Genomic DNA, 20,747 nt, shown 5'->3' on the forward strand with positions numbered 1-20,747 from the left:
TTGACTGCCTTTCTTTCCTTGCAGAATATAAGTTCCCAGAGGGAGGGAACTATGCTTTGTTCACTGCTATTCCCATAGTACTGAGAGCAGGGCCCGGCGCATAGTAGATGCTCAGTAACCACCCGTGGAGTGGGTGCATGAGTGTGTCCTGTCTGAAGGCGTAACCTCAGTGAGTGGTTTCCTTAGTCAGTTGTAACAGTCTAGAGAGACTTAATAAAATTAAGTCCAGTAAAAGATAATTGTGTGTGTGTGTGGTGGAGCTGGAGATGGGAAAGGGGATGCGGGGTGGTGAGGGAGGTACAGATATTGAATGTTCCACAAAGCCATATATAATGTTAGAATAGCTAGGTGAGAACTGTGTTTGAGAGTAAGTAATTTTGGAAGTAAATGAGTCTGGTTCAGTTTATCAGTTCACTGTAGTTTTTATTTATTCAACATGAAGAGAAAAACATCACAAAGCAAGTGACCCAAAATAGCACATTTTGTGCATTTCTTCAGCCCCTTGGCAGCATCAGGCAGATGTGTTCACTCTGCACTGACTTGTGTGTGAATCTCCCGGCTCTTCACCCGCAGCTTGTTGACCTGGGACTCGGCAATGTCAGCCCGTTCCTCGGCCTCCTCCAGCTCGTGCTGGAGCTTGCGGAATTTGGCAAGATTAGCATTGGATTGTTCCTCCTAAGAATAAAGTTGTGAGAGTTAGACTTTGTGGTTCTCCTTGCACTTGTCACAAACAGGATTATTTCCTCAACTCAGATATTTCCTTCTTACGGTTTGTTTGTCATATCTGATTTCAAATCCAGACAGAACTTGTAACTTCAGTTACATTTTTTACTCTAAAGAATGAAAGAAGAAATAGTTTTGAAATGGAAGAGATGAGCTCATTATGTCAAACCTTTGTATACGTGAAGTCTATTTACGATGTATGGACTGAGTGGAAAGGAGGAAGAGACCCATGTGCGCTCGCTCACAGAGGTTAGACAGTAAATGTAAGGTCAAATTCTAATTTTGGGAAAATCCCAGTTGAAGTGTTTTTGCCATATATTTTGACTCTGGTATACAGAGACGCTGCGGGTGGGGGGATGGGGATAGGAAGAAGTATGCCCTTTGTTGGTTGCACTTACTACCATTCGTGCCTCTCCCTTTCGTGTTCCCTTTTCTTACCTCTTACCCACTACATTGTGTCTGGAAGAGTGGGGAACAACCAGGAAAAGTGAAGCTGGAGAATCTTCCAACACATCCTAATTTGCTACAGCGAATGTGCAGGGATAAGTCCCTGCTGATGACAGTGGTAGTGAGGGAAGGAGTCAGCTGGGGTAAAAGATTTCTGTTTGGCTTTTGGGAACAATTGATTTTGTGCATTTCTAGAGGGAGAGGAATATTTATCATGGTGTTAGATTTTCTGCTGGATATTCTTTGCAGCTATCAAGTAAGGTGGGTTATTTGGAATTTTCTTTTTTTTCCCCAACCCCTACAAATTGCTTAATAATAAAAATATCTCGTCTTGAGGTCTTATCCTATAACTAGGATTTGGGGGTAAATTCATATTTATATCATCTCTCTTAAAATAAGAATGACATATTCTTACTTGGTCTCTTTCTTTCTCATTAACACATTCTCTTAATATACTTTCTACCCCCAAAGACGTTTTCTTCTTCCCTCAAGGGCTTAAAGATACTTACAGCCTCCTCAGCTTGTCTCTTGTATGATTTCACCTTTGCCTGTAATTTATCTACCAGGTCTTGCAGCCTGAGAACATTCTTGCGGTCTTCCTCAGTCTGGAAGTTTGAAAAAAATGTTCTGCATTGAATCCAACAAAATCAACCCACTACAGGTGGTGAAGTAAATCACTTTGATATGATGGCAGGTGGGCCTGGGGTAAATGTGGTCAACTCTGAGGCTTCCTTCATAGTATTAACAGTAGCCACTCTTGTTAAATGTCCACTGTGTGCAGGCACTATATTGGAGAGTTATACACGTCTCTAATCCTTACCTCCCTACTCTGGTGAGTAGATGTTTTTATTCTATTTTACAGGTGATGAATTAAGGTTGAGAGTGTTAGGTAACCTATCCGAGTTTAAAAAGTAAGAGGCCAAACTAGGACTAATACCAGTTTATCTGTCTTTGAAACCTGTATTCTTTCCTCACTTACACGATTTTCTAAAGGCCTTCCTGATTTTCCTAGCTTAGGAAAGGGTCTGTGATAGGTGATTGTGTCATTTGCCCCTTATGTATATCGAGTTAACATGTAGCTATTTGTGAGTACCACATAGTCACCAGGTTTTCAATTTCCCTTTGTGCAGGAAGTCTGGATATTCTAGAAAGCTCTTCCCCTTACCTGGTAGGTGAGTTCCTTTACTCTTCTCTCGTGTTTCCGCAAACCTTTAACAGCCTCAGTATTACGTTTCTGCTCACTTTCAACCTCTCCTTCAAGCTCACGTACCTACAATCAAGAAAGATACTTATATAGTCAGTCTTGGGGGATGTTAATTACCTCAGGACCTACTGACGATATTGGGTGGCTGTCCCCAGCCACAGGATAAGGATGGGAGTCAATATACAAGAAGAGAGAAGGATCGGGGAGTGCCGTTTTCACTTTCCGGATTCAGAGAGATTGAGAGACCCACCCTGGCCTCCAGCTTCTGGATGTGCTTCTTGCCACCCTTCAGGGCCAGCTGCTCAGCCTCGTCCAGGCGGTGCTGCAGGTCCTTCACCGTCTGCTCCAGGTTCTTCTTCATCCGCTCCAGGTGGGCGCTGGTGTCCTGCTCCTTCTCTGTCAGCTCCTCGGCCATCATGGCCGCCTGGTTAAGTTCACAAGAGGCAGCAGTGGGCCACCCACCCCTCCTATGCGGGCACACGGAGGGTGCTGTGAGGCTGGTACTAGGCACGCTGATGCTTTCCTCCTTGCCGCAGCCACCGCTGATGCTGCATGGTTCCCCTCCCACTTTGCCTCTGCTGAGGCTCCGTCTCCTTCCGTCTCTCCGGGAAGCCACCACTGACTGAATGCAGGGGTGAGGAGAGGAAACCTACTTGCAGGTCCCAAAGGGGCGGCGTAGAAGCCCCTTTCTTATCTCCAGACAGCATCTCTGATAAGAAAGAATGGAGCGCACATCCGTGACATCCTTCTTGGCCTTCTCCTCTGCATTTTTGGACTCCTGGATAGACTTCTCCACCTCTGCCTGGCATTGGGCTATGTCAGCTTCCAGTTTTTTCTTGGTATTTATCAGGCACGTGTTCTACAAGAAAAATTAGATAAGAGGTTTGGGCTACATTTGGACACTTACAACGATTGGAAGGGAGAGGGTTGGGTGGGGAAAGAAGTCAAGCTCGAGAACGTTCCATTTCTTATTTTTCACACAGGTGAAAAAAAATTAAAAAGACTTTCCTTTTTGATAGACAGATATCCCAAAACAGGCCCGAGAATTGTACATAAAAGAATTGAGTAAATGATAAATGTGGACATTCAAATATTTGAGGAAGGATAAATTATTTAGTTAAAGGTGCTGGAACAAGGAAATGGTTGACATAACTATGTGAAATGAAAAATAATTCTCATGATCAAAACATTGTACAGAGTTGTTAGGATGATGACAAACGAGGAAACATTTGCAATGTGCATTACTGAAAAAATAGTTCCTTCCTTAATATGTAAAAAAGACAAATCATTAAGAAAAAAGGGCAAAAGTACAAATAGCTAAGACACACCAGAAGAAATACAAATAGCCAACAAATACGACAAAATGTTCCACCTCATTAGTAATCAAAGAAATAAGAATTTTTAAAATGAGGCATTTTCAACCATAAAATCGGTGAAGATTAAAAAAAAATAATAGCTAAGCACTCTCACTTATTTTCCCCATGGGAGTAAAAATTGAGACAACTTTGTGAAAGACCAATTTACAACATATCATAAATGTCTTTGCTGTTTGAACAAGAATATATACTTCCAGGAATTTACTTACTTTTAGGAATATTAAGGAAATAGTAATCATGGATATATGTGAAAATTTAGTTATGAAGAAGTTAGTCATACAATCTTCTAATCATAAACATTTTTATTGGGAACAGTCTAAAAATATCCAACCGTAGAAGACTGATTAAATAAATGTGCCATAATACACAACTACAATGGACTGCTTTTCTGCCATTAAAAAACTGTATCATAGAAAACTATTTTAAAATATAGAAATATGTTCACAACACGTTGTTAAATGAAAAAAAGTTGCAAAAGGATTGATCACGTTTACAAAAAATATCATATTTATGTATAGAAACAAGAGCCTAGAATAGATCCCAAAATGCTAACAATATGGTTGGTATTTTTCTAGTTTTTTGGCTAATTCAAAAAATAGTTTTTAAAGCAAGCAATTTTGGGGGAATTCCCTGGCAGTCCAGTGATTAGGGCTTTGTGTTTCCACCGCGCAGGGCGCGGGTTCGATCTCTGGTTGGGGAACTAAGATCCCGTATGCCATGTGGTGTGGTCCAAAAAAATAAGAAATGAAACAAGGAATTCTTGAACTTTCCTAAAAGTAATTATTTCAAAAGACAATCCTAATTTTCTAAGCTTGCAGCTTAAATGTTACTGCCTCTGTGAAGCCTTTTCCAGCCCTTTTATGCAATAATTTGTCATGCCTTGCTCTGATTTCCCCATGATCTTTTATCTTCAGATAAAAGAAAGCTCAGCAATCTGTCCATCTAGAGACTAAGTTATTCCAAGAACTAGGCCTAATGAAAGTTTGTCTTGACCACTAGCCTGGAAGGAGCGGTGGGAACTCCTCTCCATCAAGCCTGGGTCCTGCCTGCCTCCAGGGTGGACCCAGAGTGGAGTGAGGACGGACACACGTGGGAGTGAAGGAGCTGTACGCGGTCGCTGGCCTCCAGCAGCTCGTGCTCCGCCAGCTTGCGGGTGCGCTCCGTCCGCGCCAGGGCCACCTTCCTCTCCTCCGGCTCCTCCAGCAAGAGGCCATTCCTGTGCTCCACGAGGGCCAGCTGCTCCTTGAGGTCCTCGCTGCTCCTCAGGGCGTCATCCAGATGCAGCTGGGAGTCCTTCATGAGAAACCAGGGGTGAGATCGGAGCCCAGGGCAGGCTGAGGTCCCGCCAGGTCCTCCAGGGGCCGTGCACTCACCTTGAGCTGGCTCTGGACTGAGCACAGGTATTTCTGGGTCTCTGCCACCTGGCGGTTGGAGTGGCCCAGCTGAATCTCCATCTCACTGAGGTCTCTCTCCATCTTCTTCTTCAGCCTCAGAGCAACATTCCGGCTCCAGATCTCAGCATCCAGCACGCTTTGCATGGCCTTTGCTGCCCGCTGGCTGTTTCTTTTCAGCTGCTTGATTTCTTCTTCCTTCTCAGTGATCTTGCGGTCAAGCTCAGATTTCAGCTGGTTCAACTCTAGCTGGACACGCAAAATCTTGCCCTCTTCATGCTTCAAGGAACCCTGATAAAAGTAAAGGAGTGATTGGGATTGCCGGGGGCAGCCACCTTCTTGAATGAGGTTTTTCATCCCCATTAGGATAAAAAGGGTATTATTAGGCTCATTTTACAAATAAATAGAACAGTACTCAAAAAGGTCAAACAGTTTGCTCCCAAATTGTTACTAGTAATGAAACTAGAACTGAAGCTTTGTTGTTAACAATCTTATGTCTTGAGAAGGACAGAGCATCGTTTTCAATTAGTAAAAATTTTGATTACTGTGTCTTTTTAAATAGTGACCATAAGTCAGGAGCCAACCTCTGCTCAAAAAAGACAGAGAAAGACAGAGGAATTGCTCTCCTGTTATCCTGCATAGTGCAAATTTCCCTAGACCCTCTTAAGCATCCGCCCCTCACTGGCCACAGCTGGTGATTGCATCAGGATCCTGCACTCTTTGGACCACACAGAATTCCCAGCAGCCAAAGATGACCTTGTATAACTCTCTGTTAAAACTAAGGGATTCTGAGCTGGCTCTCAGGATGTTTGGTGATTGAGTTCTTGCTTTCTGAGAGGAAGACGTTGAGGACATAATGAACAAGTTTATTTATTCAATAGGAGAAATACGATGGACTAGAGAACACTCATGAGGCGAGGCAGCAGAGAGCAGCTGGTCCCCCCCCAGGGCGGGGGTGGGGCTGGATTCTTCCCATTGGAGCCCCAGTGCCTCCTGCAGGAAGGGCCCCTGGGGGTGGTCTAGTCCCCTTCCTCAGCGCCCCGCCCTCCTTCACATCCCAGACACGTGCCTCCACCTCTTCCAGGGCAGCCTGGAGGTCTGACTTTTCTTGCTGCACTTGCTTCCTGGTCTTCTCCAATTCCTGAAGATTCTTGCTCATTTCCGCAATCTGCATGGTTAAGTCGGAAATCTCTTCTGCAAAGCACAGGCTTGATTTAGGCTGTTTTCACAGGCTCTGTCTGATAGCACCGAAATTTGCCAGGGAATTTGGGGATTGGTGATTCATTCATGACCTTCATATAGGAGAGGACAAAGACAGGGAAACCTTTCGGGGGAGGTGTCGACAAGACACAGGTGTGTGGCCTCACCTGAAGATGCAGAGGGAGGAACAACAGAACACCTGTATGACCCTGAACCTTCACACGGTACACAAAAGGGTCACAGAGAGGACCGGGGGAGACTACTGTGGAGAAAACACAGAATCATGGTCTCAGAAATAGAAGGGGCTTTAGAGGCCATTGGGTCTGGTCTAGTTTTGTAGGACAGCGGTCTGAGATCCTAAGGGATCTAGTGACAGGATCAAGGACACAAAGCCATGTAGAGACAGAATCCATGGAAGATATGTTCTGTAGAAGAGCACGGAGCTTAGCAGCCCAGCGAAGCCTCTGTTCTCGAGAACAAGGCTTGGCTGTGACTATGCCTTACATTGGGGAAGTTTGGGTCCCAGGGTAAAGTGAATAGATGTGAGGATTTGTGGGGCATCGGGAAGGAGGAGGCTATGGCCAAATGGGGGAGTGGTGGCCAGAAGAGAAGGGGGGCTGTCACACACCTGTGATAGGGAGAGAGCTGGGGGCTGTCACACCCCTGTGATGGGAAGACAGCTGGGGGCTGTCACATAGCTGTGATGGGGAGACAGTTGGGGGCAGTCACATACCTGTGAAGTGGAGACGGCTGGGGGCTGTCACATACCTGTGATGGGGAGAGAGTTGGGGGCTGTCAGGCACCTGTGGTGCAGAGAGAGCTGGGGGCTGTCACATACCTGTGATGGGGAGACAGCTGGGGGCTGTGACTCACCGGTGATGGGGAGAGAGGTGGGGGCTGTGACTCACCTGTGATGGGGAGAGAGATGGGGGCTGCCACCTACCTGTGATGGGGAGAGAGCTGGGGGCTGTCACGCACCTGTGATGTGGAGACAGCTTGGGGTTGTCACGTACCAGTGATGGGTAGAGAGCTGAGGGCTGTCACCCAAAGGAGAAGGGGAGAGGGCTGGGGGCTGTCACATACCTGTGATATGGTGACAGCTGGGGACGGTCACACACCTGTGATGGGGAGACAGCTGGGGGCTGTTACATACCTATAATGGGGAGACAGATGGGGGCTGTCACATACCTGTGATGTGGAGACAGCTGGGGGCTGTCACATACCTGTGATGGGGAGAGAGTTGGGGGCTGTCAGGGACCTGTGACGCGGAGACAGATGGGGCCTGTCACATACCTTTGATGGGGAGACAGCTGGGGGCTGTCACATACCTATGATGGGGAGAGAGTTGGGGGCTGTCAGGCACCTGTGATGCGGAGAGACCTGGGGGCTGTCACATACCTGTGATGGGGAGAGAGCTGGGGGCTGTCACACAGCTGTGATGGGGAGAGACCTGGGGGCTGTCACATACCTGTGATGCGGAGACAGCTGGTGTCTTTCAGATACCTGTGAAGTGGAGACAGTTGGGGGCTGACACATACCTGTGATGGTGAGAAAGGTGGGGGCTGTCAGGCACCTGTGACGAAGAGACAGCTGGGGGCTGTCACATACCTGTGATGGGGAGAAAGCAGGGGGCTGTCACTCATTTGTGATAGGGAGAGAGCTGGGGGCAGTTGCACACCTGTGATGGGAGACAGCTGGGGGCTGTCACTCACCTGTGATGGGGAGAGAGCAGGGGGCTGTCACACACCTCTGATGGTGAGAGAGGTGGGGACTGTCAAACACCTGTGATGGGAAGAGAGCTAGTGGTTGTCACATACCTGTGATGGGTAGAGAGATGGGGGCTGTCACATACCTGTGATGGGGAGAGAGCTGGGGGCTGTCAGGCAACTGTGATGTGGTGACAGCTGGGGGCTGTCAAATACCTCTGATGGGGAGAGAGCTGGGGGCTTTCACTCACCTGTGATGGGGAGAGAGCTGGGGGCTGTCACTCACCTGTGTTGTGGAGAGAGCTGGGGGCTGTCACTCACCTGTAATGGGGAGAGAGATGGGGGCTGTCACTCACCTGTGATGGGGAGAGAGCTGGGCGTTGTCACACACCTGTGATATGGAGACAACTGGGGACGGTCACACACTTGTGATGGGGAGAGAGCTTGGGATTGTCACATACCTGTGATGTGGAGACAGCTGGGGGCTGTCACATACATATAATATGGAGACAGCTGGGGGCTGTCACATATCTGTGAAGTGGAGACAGCTGTGGGTTGTCACATACCTATCATGGGGAGAGTTGGGGGCTCTCACTCACCTGTGATGGGGAAAGAGCTGGGGACTGTCACGCACCTGTGATGGGGAGAGAGTTGGGGACTGTCAAACACCGATGATGGGGAGAGTGCTGGGGGCTGTCACTCACCTGTGATGGCAAGAGAGCTGGGGGCGATCACACACCTGTGTTGGGGAGAGAGATGGGGACTTTCAAACACCTGTGATGGGGAGAGAGCTGGGGCTCACACATACCTGTGATGCGTAGACAGCTAGTGGTTGTCACATAACTGTGATGTGGAGACATTGGGGGCTGTCACATACCTGTGATGGGGAGAGAGCTGGGGGCTGTCACTCACCTGTGTTGTGGAGAGAGCTGGGGGCTGTCACTCACCTGTAATGGGAAGAGAGATGGGGGCTGTCACTCACCTGTGATGGGGAGAGAGCTGCGGGCTGTCACCCACCTGTGAAGGGGAGGGAGATGGGGGCTGTGACACACCTGTGATGGGGAGAAAGATGGGGACTGTCACATACCTATGATGCTGAGACAGCTGGGGGCTGTCACTCACCTGTGATGCGGAGAAAGCCGGTGGCTGTCACATAACTGTGATGGGGAGAGAGTTGGGGGCTGTCAGGCTCCTGTGATGCGGAGACAGCTGGGGGCTGTAAGATACCTGTGATGGGGAGAGAGCTGGGGGCTGTCACTCACCTGTGATGGGGAGAGAGATGTGGACTGTCACATACCTGTGTCGCTGAGACAGCTGGGGATTGTCACATACCTGTGATGGGGAGAGAGCTGGAGGCTGCCACTCACCTGTGATGGGGAGAGAGCTGGGGGCTGTCACTCACCTGTAATGGGGAGAGAGATGGGGGATCTCACTCACCTGGGATGGGGAGAGAGCTGGGTGCTGTCACCCACCTGTGAAGGGAAGAGAGCTGGGCGTTGTCACGCACCTGTGATATGGAGACAGATGGGGAAGGTCACACAGCTGTGATGGGAAGACAGCTTGGGGTTGTCACATAACTGTTATGTGAAGATAGCTGGGGGCTGTCACCTATAATGGGGAGACAGCTGGGGGCAGTCACATACCTGTGATGTGGAGACAGCTGGGGCCTGTCATATACCTGTGATGGGGAGAGAGTTGGGGGCTGTCACGCACCTGTGATGCGGAGACAGCTGGGGGTTGTCACACACCTGTGATGGTGAGAGAGATGGGGACTGTTAAACACCTGTGATGGGGACAGAGCTGGGGCTGTCACACACCTGTGATGGGCAGAGATTTGGGAACTGTCAAACACCTGTGATGGGGAGAGTGCTGGGGCTGTCACATACCTGTGATGTGGAGAAAGCTGGAGGCTGTCACATACCTGTGATGGGGAGACAGTTGGGGGCTGTCAGGCACCTGTGATGCGGAGACAGCTGGTGCCTGTCACATACCTGTGATGGGGAGAGTGCTGGGGGCTGTCTCTCACCTGTGATGGGGAGAGAGCTGGTGGCTATCTCACACCTGTGATGGGGAGAGAGATGGGGACTGTCAAACACCAGTGATGGGGAGAGACCTGGGGGCTGTCACATACCTGTGATGCGGAGACAGTTGGTGTCTTTCACATACCTGTGATGTGGTGACAGCAGGGCGCAGACACATACATGTGATGCGGAGAAAGTTGGGGGCTGTCAGGCACCTGTGATGCGGAGAAATTTGGGGGCTGTCAGGCACCTGTGATGCGGAGACAGCTGCGGGCTGTCACATACATGTGATGGGGAGACAGCTGGGGGCTGTCACATACGTGTGATGGGGAGAGAGCTGGGGGCTGTCACTCACCTGTGTTGTGGAGAGAGCTGGGGGCTGTCACTCACCTGTAATGGGGAGAGAGATGGGGGCTGTCACTCACCTGTGATGGGGAGAGAGCTGGGCGTTGTCACACACCTGTGATATGGAGACAACTGGGGACGGTCACACACTTGTGATGGGGAGAGAGCTTGGGATTGTCACATACCTGTGATGTGGAGACAGCTGGGGGCTGTCACATATCTGTGAAGTGGAGACAGCTGTGGGTTGTCACATACCTATCATGGGGAGAGTTGGGGGCTCTCACTCACCTGTGATGGGGAAAGAGCTGGGGGCTGTCACGCACCTGTGATGGGGAGAGAGTTGGGGACTGTCAAACACCTATGATGGGGAGAGTGCTGGGGGCTGTCACTCACCTGTGATGGCAAGAGAGCTGGTGGCGATCACACACCTGTGGTATGGAGACAGCTGGGGACGGTCACTCACCTGTGATAGGGAGAGAGCTGGAGGCTGTCACACACCTGTGATGGGGATAGAGCTTGGGGCTGTCACTAACCTATAATGGGGAGAGAGCTGGGAGCTGTCACATACGTGTGATGGGGAGATAGATGGGGACTGTCAAACACCTGTGATGGGGAGAGAGCTGGGTGCTGTCACATAAAAAGTGATGTGGAGAGATACTGGGGCTCTCACTTACCTGTGATGTGGTGACAGCTGGGGGCTGTCAAATACCTCTGATGGGGAGAGAGCTGGGGGCTGTCACTCACCTGTGATGGGGAGAGAGCTGGGGACTGTCAAACACCTATGATGGGGAGAGAGCTGGGGGCTGTCACATACCTGTGATGCGGAGAGAGCTGGTGGCAGTTTCATACCTGTGATGTGGAGACAGCTGTGGGCTGTAACATACCTGTGATGCAAAGAGAGTTGGGGGCTGTCAGGCACCTGTGATGCAGAGACAGATGGCGTCTGTCACATACCTATGATGGGGAGAGAGTTGGGGGCTGTCACTCCCCTGTCATGGGGAGAGACCTTGGGGCTGTAACACACCTGTGATGGGGAGAGAGCTGGGGGCTGTCACTCACCTGTAATGGGGAGAGAGCTGGGAGCTGTCACACACCTGTTATGGGGAAAGAGATGGCGACTGTCAAACACCTGTGATGGGGAGAGACCTGGGGGCTGTCACATACCTGTGATGTGGAGACAGCTGGTGTCTTTCAGATACCTGTGAAGTGGAGACAGTTGTGGGCTGACACATACCTGTGACGGGGAGAGAGCTGGGGGCTTAAAATCACCTGTGACAGGGAGAGACCTGGGGGCTGTTACTCACCTGTAATGGGGAGAGCGCTGGGGGCTGTCACACACCTGTGATGGGGAAGGAGATGGGATTGTCAAACACCTGTGATGGGGAGAGACCTGGGGGATGTCACATACCTGTGACGTGGAGATAGGTGGGGGCTGTCACATACCTGTTATGGGGAGAAAGCTAGGGGTTGTCACATACCTGTGATGGGGAGAGGGTTGGGGGCTGTCAGGCTCCTGTGCTGCGGAGACAGCTGGGGGCTGTCAGATACCTGTGATGGGGAGAGAGCTGGGGACTGTCACCCACCTGTGAAGGGGAGAGAGTTGGGCGTTGTCACGGACCTGTGATATGGAGAGAGCTGGGGAAGGCACACACCTGTGATGGGGAGAGGGTTGGGGGCTGTCACGCACCTGTGAGGCAGAGCGAGCTGTGGGTTGTCACATACCTATCATGGGGAGAGAGCTGGGGGCTGTCACTCACCTGGATGGGGAGAGAGATGGGGACTGTCGAACACCTATGATATGGAGAGAGCTGGGGGCTGTCACATACCTGTGTTGGGGAGAGAGCTGGGGGCTGTTACTCACCTATGATGGGAACAGACATAGGGGCTGTCTATCACCTGTGATGGGGAGAGAGCTGTGGGCTGGCACATACCTGTGACGGGGAGAGAGCTGGGGGCTGTAACGCACCTGTGATTCGGAGAGAGCTGGGGGCTGTCACTCACCTGTGATTCGGAGACAGCTGGGGGCTGTCACATACCTGTGATGGGGAGAGAGATGGGGACTGTTAAATACCTGTGTTGGGCAGAGAGTTGGGTACTTTCACACACCTGTGTTGGGGAGAGAGATGGGGACTGTCAAACACCTGTGATGGGGAGAGAGCTGGGGTCTGTCACCCACCTGTGAAGGGGAGAGGGCTGGGCATTGTCACGCACTTGTGATATGGAGACACCTGGGGACGGTCACACACCTGTGATGGGGAGAGAGCTTGGTGTTGTCACATACCTGTGACGTGGAGACTGCTGGGGGCTGTCACATACCTATAATGGGGAGAGAGCTGGGGGCTGTCACATACCTGTGATGTGGAGACAGCTGGGGCCTATCATATATCTGTGATGGGGAGAGAGTAGGGGGCTGTCTCTCACCTGTGATGGGGAGAGAGCTGGGGGCTGTCACATATCTGTGATATGGAGAGAGCTGGTTGCTGTTTCATACCAGTGATGCGGAGAGAGCTGCGGGCTGTCACCCACCTGTGAAGGGGAGGGAGATGGGGGCTGTGACACACCTGTGATGGGGAGAAAGATGGGGACTGTCACATACCTATGATGCTGAGACAGCTGGGGGCAGTAACTCACCTGTGATGCTGAGACAGCTGGGGGCTGTCACATACCTGTGATGGAGAGAGAGCTGGGGGCTGTTACTCACCTGTGAAGGGAGGAGAGATGGGGGCTCTCAATCTGGGGAGAGAGATGGGGGCTGTCACATACCTGTGATGGGGAGAGAGCTGGGACTGTCACACAACTGTGGTATGGAGACAGCTGGGGACGGTCACTCACCTGTGATAGGGAGAGAGCTGGGGGCTGTCACACACCTGTGATGGGGAGAGAGCTTGGGGTTGTCACATAACTGTTATGTGGAGACAGCTGGGGGCTGTCACCTATAATGGGGAGACAGCTGGGGGCTGTCATAAACCTGTGATGTGGAGACAGCTGGGGCCTGTCATATACCTGTGATGGGGAGAGAGTTGGGTGATGTCACGCACCTGTGAGGCGGAGACAGCTTGGGGCTGTCACATACCTGTGACGGGGAGAGCGCTGGGGGTTGTTACTCACCTGTAATGGGAAGAGAGATGGGGGCTGTCAGTCACCTGTGATGGGGAGAGAGCTGGGGGCTGTCACTCACCTGTAATGGGGAGAGAGATGGGGGCTGTCACGTACCTGTGATGGGGAGAGAGCAGGAGCTGTCACGCACCTGTGATATGGAGACAGCTGGGGACGGTCACACACCTGTGATGGGGAGAGAGTAGGGGGCTGTCAGGCAACTGTGATGTGGTGACAGCTTGGGGCTGTCAAATGCCTCTGATGGGGAGAGAGCTGGGGGCTGTCACTCACCTGTGATGGGGAGAGAGATGGGGTCTGTCACATACCTGTGATGTGGAGACAGGTGGGGGCTGTCACATACCTGTGAAGGGGAGAGAGTTGAGGGCTGTCAGGCACCTGTGATGCGGAAAAAGCTGGGGGCTGTCACATACCTGTGATGGGGAGAGAGCTGGGGGCTGTCACTCCCCTGTGATGGGCAGAGAGCTGGGGGCTGACACAGACCTGTGAAGGGGAGACGGATAGGGACTGTCAAACACCTGTGATTGGGCGTGAGCTTGGGCTCACACATATTTGTGATGCGGAGACAAGTCGTGGCTGTCACATACCTGTGATGTGGAGATACTGGGGTCTGACACATACCTGTGATGGGGAGAGAGTTGGGGGCTGTCGGGCACCTATGATGTGGAGACACCTGGGGGCTGTCACATACCTGTGATGGGGAGAGAGCTGGGGGCTTAAAATCACCTGTGACGGGGAGAGACCTGGGGGCTGTTACTCACCTGTAATGGGGAGAGCGCTGGGGGCTGTCACACACCTGTGATGGGGAAGGAGATGGGATTGTCAAACACCTGTGATGGGGAGAGACCTGGGGGATGTCACATACCTGTGACGTGGAGATAGGTGGGGGCTGTCACATACCTGTGATGGGGAGAGAGCTGGGGGCTTTCACTCACCTGTGATAGGGAGAGAGCTGGGGGTTGTCACACAAAAGTGATGTGGAGAGATATTGGGGCTGTCACTTAGCTGTGATGGGGAGAGAGATGGGGGCTGTCAATCACCTGTGATGGGGAGAGATCTGGGGGCTGTCACATACATGTGACTGGGAAGGGTGCTGGGGGCTGTCACTCACCTGTGATGCGGAGAAAGCCGGTGGCTGTCACATACCTGTGATGGGGAGAGAGTTGGGGGCTGTCAGGCTCCTGTGATGTGGAGACAGCTGGGGGCTGTCACATAACTGTGATGGGGAGAGAGTTGGGGGCTGTCAGGCTCCTGTGATGCGGAGACAGCTGGGGGCTGTAAGATACCTGTGATGGGGAGAGAGCTGGGGGCTGTCACTCACCTGTGATGGGGAGAGAGATGTGGACTGTCACATACCTGTGTCGCTGAGACAGCTGGGGATTGTCACATACCTGTGATGGGGAGAGAGCTGGAGGCTGCCACTCACCTGTGATGGGGAGAGAGCTGGGGGCTGTCACTCACATGTAATGGGGAGAGAGATGGGGGATCTCACTCACCTGGGATGGGGAGAGAGCTGGGTGCTGTCACCCACCTGTGAAGGGAAGAGAGCTGGGCGTTGTCACGCAGCTGTGATATGGAGACAGCTGGGGAAGGTCACACACCTGTGATGGGAAGACAGCTTGGGGTTGTCACATAACTGTTATGTGAAGATAGCTGGGGGCTGTCACCTATAATGGGGAGACAGCTGGGGGCAGTCACATACCTGTGATGTGGAGACAGCTGGGGCCTGTCATATACCTGTGATGGGGAGAGAGTTGGGGGCTGTCACGCACCTGTGATGCGGAGACAGCTGGGGGTTGTCACACACCTGTGATGGTGAGAGAGATGGGGACTGTTAAACACCTGTGATGGGGACAGAGCTGGGGCTGTCACACACCTGTGATGGGCAGAGATTTGGGAACTGTCAAACACCTGTGATGGGGAGATTGCTGGGGCTGTCACATACCTGTGATGTGGAGAAAGCTGGAGGCTGTCACATACCTGTGATGGGGAGACAGTTGGGGGCTGTCAGGCACCTGTGATGCGGAGACAGCTGGTGCCTGTCACATACCTGTGATGGGGAGAGTGCTGGGGGCTGTCTCTCACCTGTGATGGGGAGAGAGCTGGTGGCTATCTCACACCTGTGATGGGGAGAGAGATGGGGACTGTCAAACACCAGTGATGGGGAGAGACCTGGGGGCTGTCACATACCTGTGATGCGGAGACAGTTGGTGTCTTTCACATACCTGTGATGTGGTGACAGCAGGGCGCAGACACATACATGTGATGCGGAGAAAGTTGGGGGCTGTCAGGCACCTGTGATGCGGAGAAATTTGGGGGCTGTCAGGCACCTGTGATGCGGAGACAGCTGCGGGCTGTCACATACATGTGATGGGGAGACAGCTGGGGGCTGTCACATACGTGTGATGGGGAGAGAGCTGGGGGCTGTCACTCACCTGTGTTGTGGAGAGAGCTGGGGGCTGTCACTCACCTGTAATGGGGAGAGAGATGGGGGCTGTCACTCACCTGTGATGGGGAGAGAGCTGGGCGTTGTCACACACCTGTGATATGGAGACAACTGGGGACGGTCACACACTTGTGATGGGGAGAGAGCTTGGGATTGTCACATACCTGTGATGTGGAGACAGCTGGGGGCTGTCACATATCTGTGAAGTGGAGACAGCTGTGGGTTGTCACATACCTATCATGGGGAGAGTTGGGGGCTCTCACTCACCTGTGATGGGGAAAGAGCTGGGGGCTGTCACGCACCTGTGATGGGGAGAGAGTTGGGGACTGTCAAACACCTATGATGGGGAGAGTGCTGGGGGCTGTCACTCACCTGTGAAGGGGAGAGAGTTGGGCCTTGTCACGCACCTGTGATATGGAGACAGCTGGGGACGGTCACTCACCTGTGATAGGGAGAGAGCTGGAGGCTGTCACACACCTGTAATGGGGAGAGAGATGGGGGCTGTCTCTCACCTGTGATGGGGAGAGAGCTGGGGGCTGTCACCCACCTGTGAAGGGGAGAGAGTTGGGCGTTGTCACGCACCTGTGATATGGAGACAGCTGGGGATGGCACACACCTGTGATGGAGAGTTGGGAGCTGTCACGAACCAGTGATAGGGAGAGACAAGGGAGCTTTCACACACCTGTAATGGGGAGAGATATGGGGACTGTCAAACACCTGTGATCGGGAGAGAGCTGGGGGCTGTCACATACCTGTGATGCAGAGACAGTTGATGGCTGTTACATACCTGTGATGTGGAGAAAGCTGGGGGCTGTCACATACATATGATGGGGAGAGAGTTGGGGGCTGTCAGGCACCTGTGATGCAGAGACAGCTGGAGGCTGTCACATACCTGTGTTGGGGAGAGTGCTGGGGTCTGTCACTCACCTGTGATGCGGAGAGAGCTGGTGGCTGTGACATACTTGTGATGGGGAGACAGCCGGGGGCCGTCACTCACCTGTGATGGGGAGAGAGCTGGGAACTGTGACACACCTGTGATGGGGAGAGAGATGGGGACTGTCACATACCTATGATGCTGAGACAGCTGGGGGCTGTCACTCACCTGTGATGGGGAGAGTGATGGGGACTGTCACATACCTGTGATGCTGAGACAGCTGGGGGCTGTCATATACCTGTGATGGAGACAGAGCTGGTGGCTGTTACTCACCTGTGTTGGGAAGAGAGATGGGGGCTGTCAATCACCTGTGATGTGGAGAGAGTTGGGGGCGGTCACTGACCTGTGATGGGGAGAGAGATGGGGGCTGTCATACATCTGTGATGGGGAGAGAGCTGAGACTGTCACGCACCTGTTGTATGGAGACAGCTGGGAACGGCACACACCTGTGATGGGGAGAGACCTTGGGCTTGTCACATACCTGTGATGTGGAGACAGCTGGGGTCTATCACATACCTATAATGGGGAGACAGTTGGGGGCTGTCACATACCTGTGATGGGGAGAGAGTTGGGGGCTGTCACGCAGCTGTGAGGCAGAGACAGCTGTGGGTTGTCACATACCTATCATGGGGAGAGAGCTGGGGGCTGTTACTCACCTGTGATAGGAGGAGAGATAGGGGCTGTCTATCAACTGTGATGGGGAGAGAGCTGGGGGCTGTCACGCACCTGTGATGGGGAGAGAGCTGGGGGTTGTGTCTCACCTGTGATCGGGCGAGAGATGGGCGCTGTCACTCACCTGTGATGGTGAGATAGATGTGGGCTGTCACTCACCTGTGATGGGGAGAGAGATGGGGGCTGTTAAATAACTGTGATGGGGAGAGAGCTGGGTACATTCACACACCTGTGTTGGGGAGAGAGATGGGGACTGTCAAACACCTGTGATGGGGAGAGTGCTGGGGGCTGTCACACAAAAGTGATGTAGAGAGAGCTGGGGGCTGTGACGCACCTGTGATGTGGAGACAGCTGGGGGCTCTAACATACCTATGATGGGGGAGAGTTGGGAACTGTCACGAACCAGTGATGGGGAGAGACCGGGGGCTCTCACACACCTGTAATGTGGAGAGATATGGGGACTGTCAAACACCTGTGATCGGGAGAGAGCTGGGGGCTGTCACATACCTGTGATGCAGAGACAGTTGGTGGCTGTTACATACCTGTGATGTGGAGACAGCTGGGAGCTGTCACATACATGTGATGGGGAGAGAGTTGGGGGCTGTCAGGCACCTGTGATGCAGAGACAGCTGGAGGCTGTCACATACCTGTGTTGGGGAGAGTGCTGGGGGCTGTCACTCAACTGTGATGGGGAGAGAGCTGGGGGCTATCACACTCCTGTGATGGGGAGAGAGCTGGAGGCTGTCACATACCTGTGATGGGGAGAGAGTAGGGCGATGTCAGGCACTTGTGATGCGGAGAGAGCTGGAGACTGTCAGATACCTGTGATGCGGAGACAGCTGCTAGCTGTTACATCCCTGTCATGTGGAGACAGCTGGGGGCTGTCTCACACTTGTGATGGGGAGAGAGCTGGGGGCTGTCACATACCTGAGACTGGGAGAGAGCAGGGGGCTGTCAGGCACCTGTGATGCAGAGAAACTGGTGGCTGTCACATACCTGTGATGGGGAGAGAGTTGGAGGCTGTCACATACCTGTGATGGGGAGAGAGTTGGGGCCTGTCAGGCACCTCTGATGCGGAGACACCTGGGGGCTGTCACATACTGGCGATGCGGAGAGAGTTGGGGGCTGTCAGGCACCTGTGATGCTGAGAATTCTGGGGGCAGTCACATACCTGTGATGGGGAGAGAGCTGGGGGCTGTCACTCCCCTGTGATTGGGAGAGAGCTGGGGGCTCTCACACACCGGTGATGGGGAGAGACCTGGGGGCTGTCACTCACCTGTGATGGGGAGAGAGCTGGGAGTTGTCACTCACCTGTGATGGTGAGAGAGCTGGGGGCTGTCACTCAACTGTGATGTGGAGAGAGCTGGGGGCTGTCACCCACCTGTGAAGGGGAGAGAGCTGGGCGCTGTCACGCACCTGTGATATAGGGACAGCTGGGTCGGTCACACACCTGTGATGTCGATAGAGCTTGGGGTTGTCACATACCTGTGATGTGGAGACAGCTGGGGGCTGTCACATAACTGTGATGGGGAGAGAGCTGGGGGCTCTCACGCACCTGTGATGCAGAGACAGCTGGAGGCTGTCACTCACCTGTGATGGGGAGAGTGATGGGGACTGTCACATACCTGTGATGCTGAGACAGCTGGGGGCTGTCATATACCTGTGATGGAGAGAGAGCTGGGGGCTGTTACTCACCTGTGATGGGAAGAGAGATGGGGGCTGTCAATCACCTGTGATGTGGAGAGAATTGGGGGCTATCACTGACCTGTGATGGGGAGAGAGATGGGGGCTGTCATACATCTGTGATGGGGAGAGAGCTGGGACTGTCACGCACCTGTTGTATGGAGACAGCTGGGGACGGCACACACCTGTGATGGGGAGAAACCTTGGGCTTGTCACATACCTGTGATGTGGAGACAGCTGGGGTCTATCACATACCTATAATGGGGAGACAGTTGGGGGCTGTCACATACCTGTGATGGGGAGAGAGTTGGGGGCTGTCACACACCTGTGAGGCAGAGACAGCTGTGGGTTGTCACATACCTATCATGTGGAGAGAGCTGGGGGCTGTTACTCACCTGTGATGGGAGGAGAGATAGGGGCTGTCTATCAACTGTGATGGCGAGAGAGCTGGGGGCTGTCACACACCTTTGATGGGGAGAGAGATAGGGACTGTCACATACCTGTGATGCGGAGACAGCTGGCAGCTGTCACATACCTGTGATTAGGAGAGAGCTGCTGGCTGCCACTCACCTGTGATGGGGGGAGAGCTGGGGGCTGTCACACACCTGTGATAGGGAGAGAGATGGGGACTTTCAAACACCTGTGATGGGGAGAGAGCTGGGGGCTGTCACATACCTGTGAGGCGGAGACAGCTGTGAGTTGTCACATACCTATCATGGGGATAGAGCTGCGGGCTGTCACTCACCTATGTTGGGGAGAGAGTGTGGGGATGTCACACACTTGTGATGGGGAGAGAGATGGGGACTCTCAAACACTTATGATGTGGAGATAGCTGGGGGCTGTCACTCACCGGTGATGGGGAGAGAGATGGGGGCTGTAACATACCTGTGATGGGGAGAGATCTGGGTGCTTTCACACACCTGTGATGGGGAGAGATTTGGGGACTGTCAAACACTGGTGATGGGGAGAGTGCTGGGGGCTGTCACACAAAAGTGATGTGGACAGAGCTTGGCGCTGTCACTCACCAGTGATGGGGAGACACCTGGGGTCTGGCACACACCTGTTATCGGGAGAGAGATGGGGGCTGTCACGTACCTGTGATTCGGAGATTGCTGGCGGCTGTCACATAACTGTGATGGGGAGACAGCTGGGGGCTGTCACTCAGCTGTGATGGGGAGAGAGATAGGGGCTGTCAATCACCTGTGATCGGGAGAGAGCTGGGGGCTGTCACCCATCTGTGAAGGGGAGAGAGCTGGGGACTGTCACCCATCTGTGATATGGAGACAGCTGAGGACGGTCAAACACCTGTGATGGGGAGAGAGCTTGGCGTTGTCACATACCTGTGATGTGTAGACAGCTGGGGGCTATCATATACCTGATATGGGGTGTGAACTGGGGGCTGTCACATACCTGTGATGTGGAGACAGCTGGGGGCTGTCACTTACCTGCGATACGGAGAGAGTTGGGGGCTGTCAGGCTCCTGTG

The 20,747-nt window shown here is 52.7% G+C and overlaps 2 protein-coding genes and 1 pseudogene across 5 annotated transcripts in view; 1 reads left to right on the plus strand and 2 right to left on the minus strand.

The window, feature by feature from the left end:
• Nucleotides 1-20,747, plus strand: part of LOC309621273 (UBX domain-containing protein 4 pseudogene) — a 176,061-nt pseudogene that overhangs the window by 28,371 nt on the left and 126,943 nt on the right. The window lies entirely within an intron of this gene.
• On the minus strand, nt 350-3,183 carry LOC309621275 (myosin-8-like; the record flags this gene model as incomplete). 2 transcript variants are annotated; one of them, XM_082408843.1, is made up of 5 exons in its annotated part: nt 350-675; nt 1,680-1,775; nt 2,336-2,440; nt 2,625-2,798; nt 3,028-3,183. In XM_082408843.1, the coding sequence occupies 5 exons, from the start codon at nt 3,181-3,183 to the stop codon at nt 526-528; spliced, it is 681 nt and encodes a 226-aa protein (XP_082264969.1). In that variant the 3' UTR covers nt 350-525. The 2 variants fall into 2 exon arrangements, with proteins under 2 accessions (XP_082264969.1, XP_082264970.1); XM_082408844.1 differs by lacking the exon at nt 1,680-1,775.
• Nucleotides 3,150-8,247, minus strand: LOC309621276 (myosin-13-like). Of its 2 annotated transcripts, none has more exons than XM_082408845.1 (5): nt 6,509-6,603; nt 6,211-6,335; nt 5,124-5,432; nt 4,751-5,043; nt 3,150-3,233 (listed from the first exon to the last, which is right to left on the minus strand). In XM_082408845.1, exons 2-4 carry the CDS (start codon nt 6,313-6,315, stop codon nt 4,780-4,782), a joined length of 678 nt encoding a protein of 225 aa, XP_082264971.1. In that variant the 5' UTR covers nt 6,316-6,335; nt 6,509-6,603; the 3' UTR covers nt 3,150-3,233; nt 4,751-4,779. The 2 variants fall into 2 exon arrangements, with proteins under 2 accessions (XP_082264971.1, XP_082264972.1); XM_082408846.1 differs by lacking the exon at nt 3,150-3,233 and adding an exon at nt 7,460-8,247 and having other exon boundaries at nt 4,035-5,043.

Source organism: Balaenoptera borealis (genome assembly GCF_965194805.1).
Source record: "Balaenoptera borealis genome assembly, contig: HAP1_SCAFFOLD_172, whole genome shotgun sequence".
Taxonomy (NCBI): domain Eukaryota; kingdom Metazoa; phylum Chordata; class Mammalia; order Artiodactyla; family Balaenopteridae; genus Balaenoptera; species Balaenoptera borealis.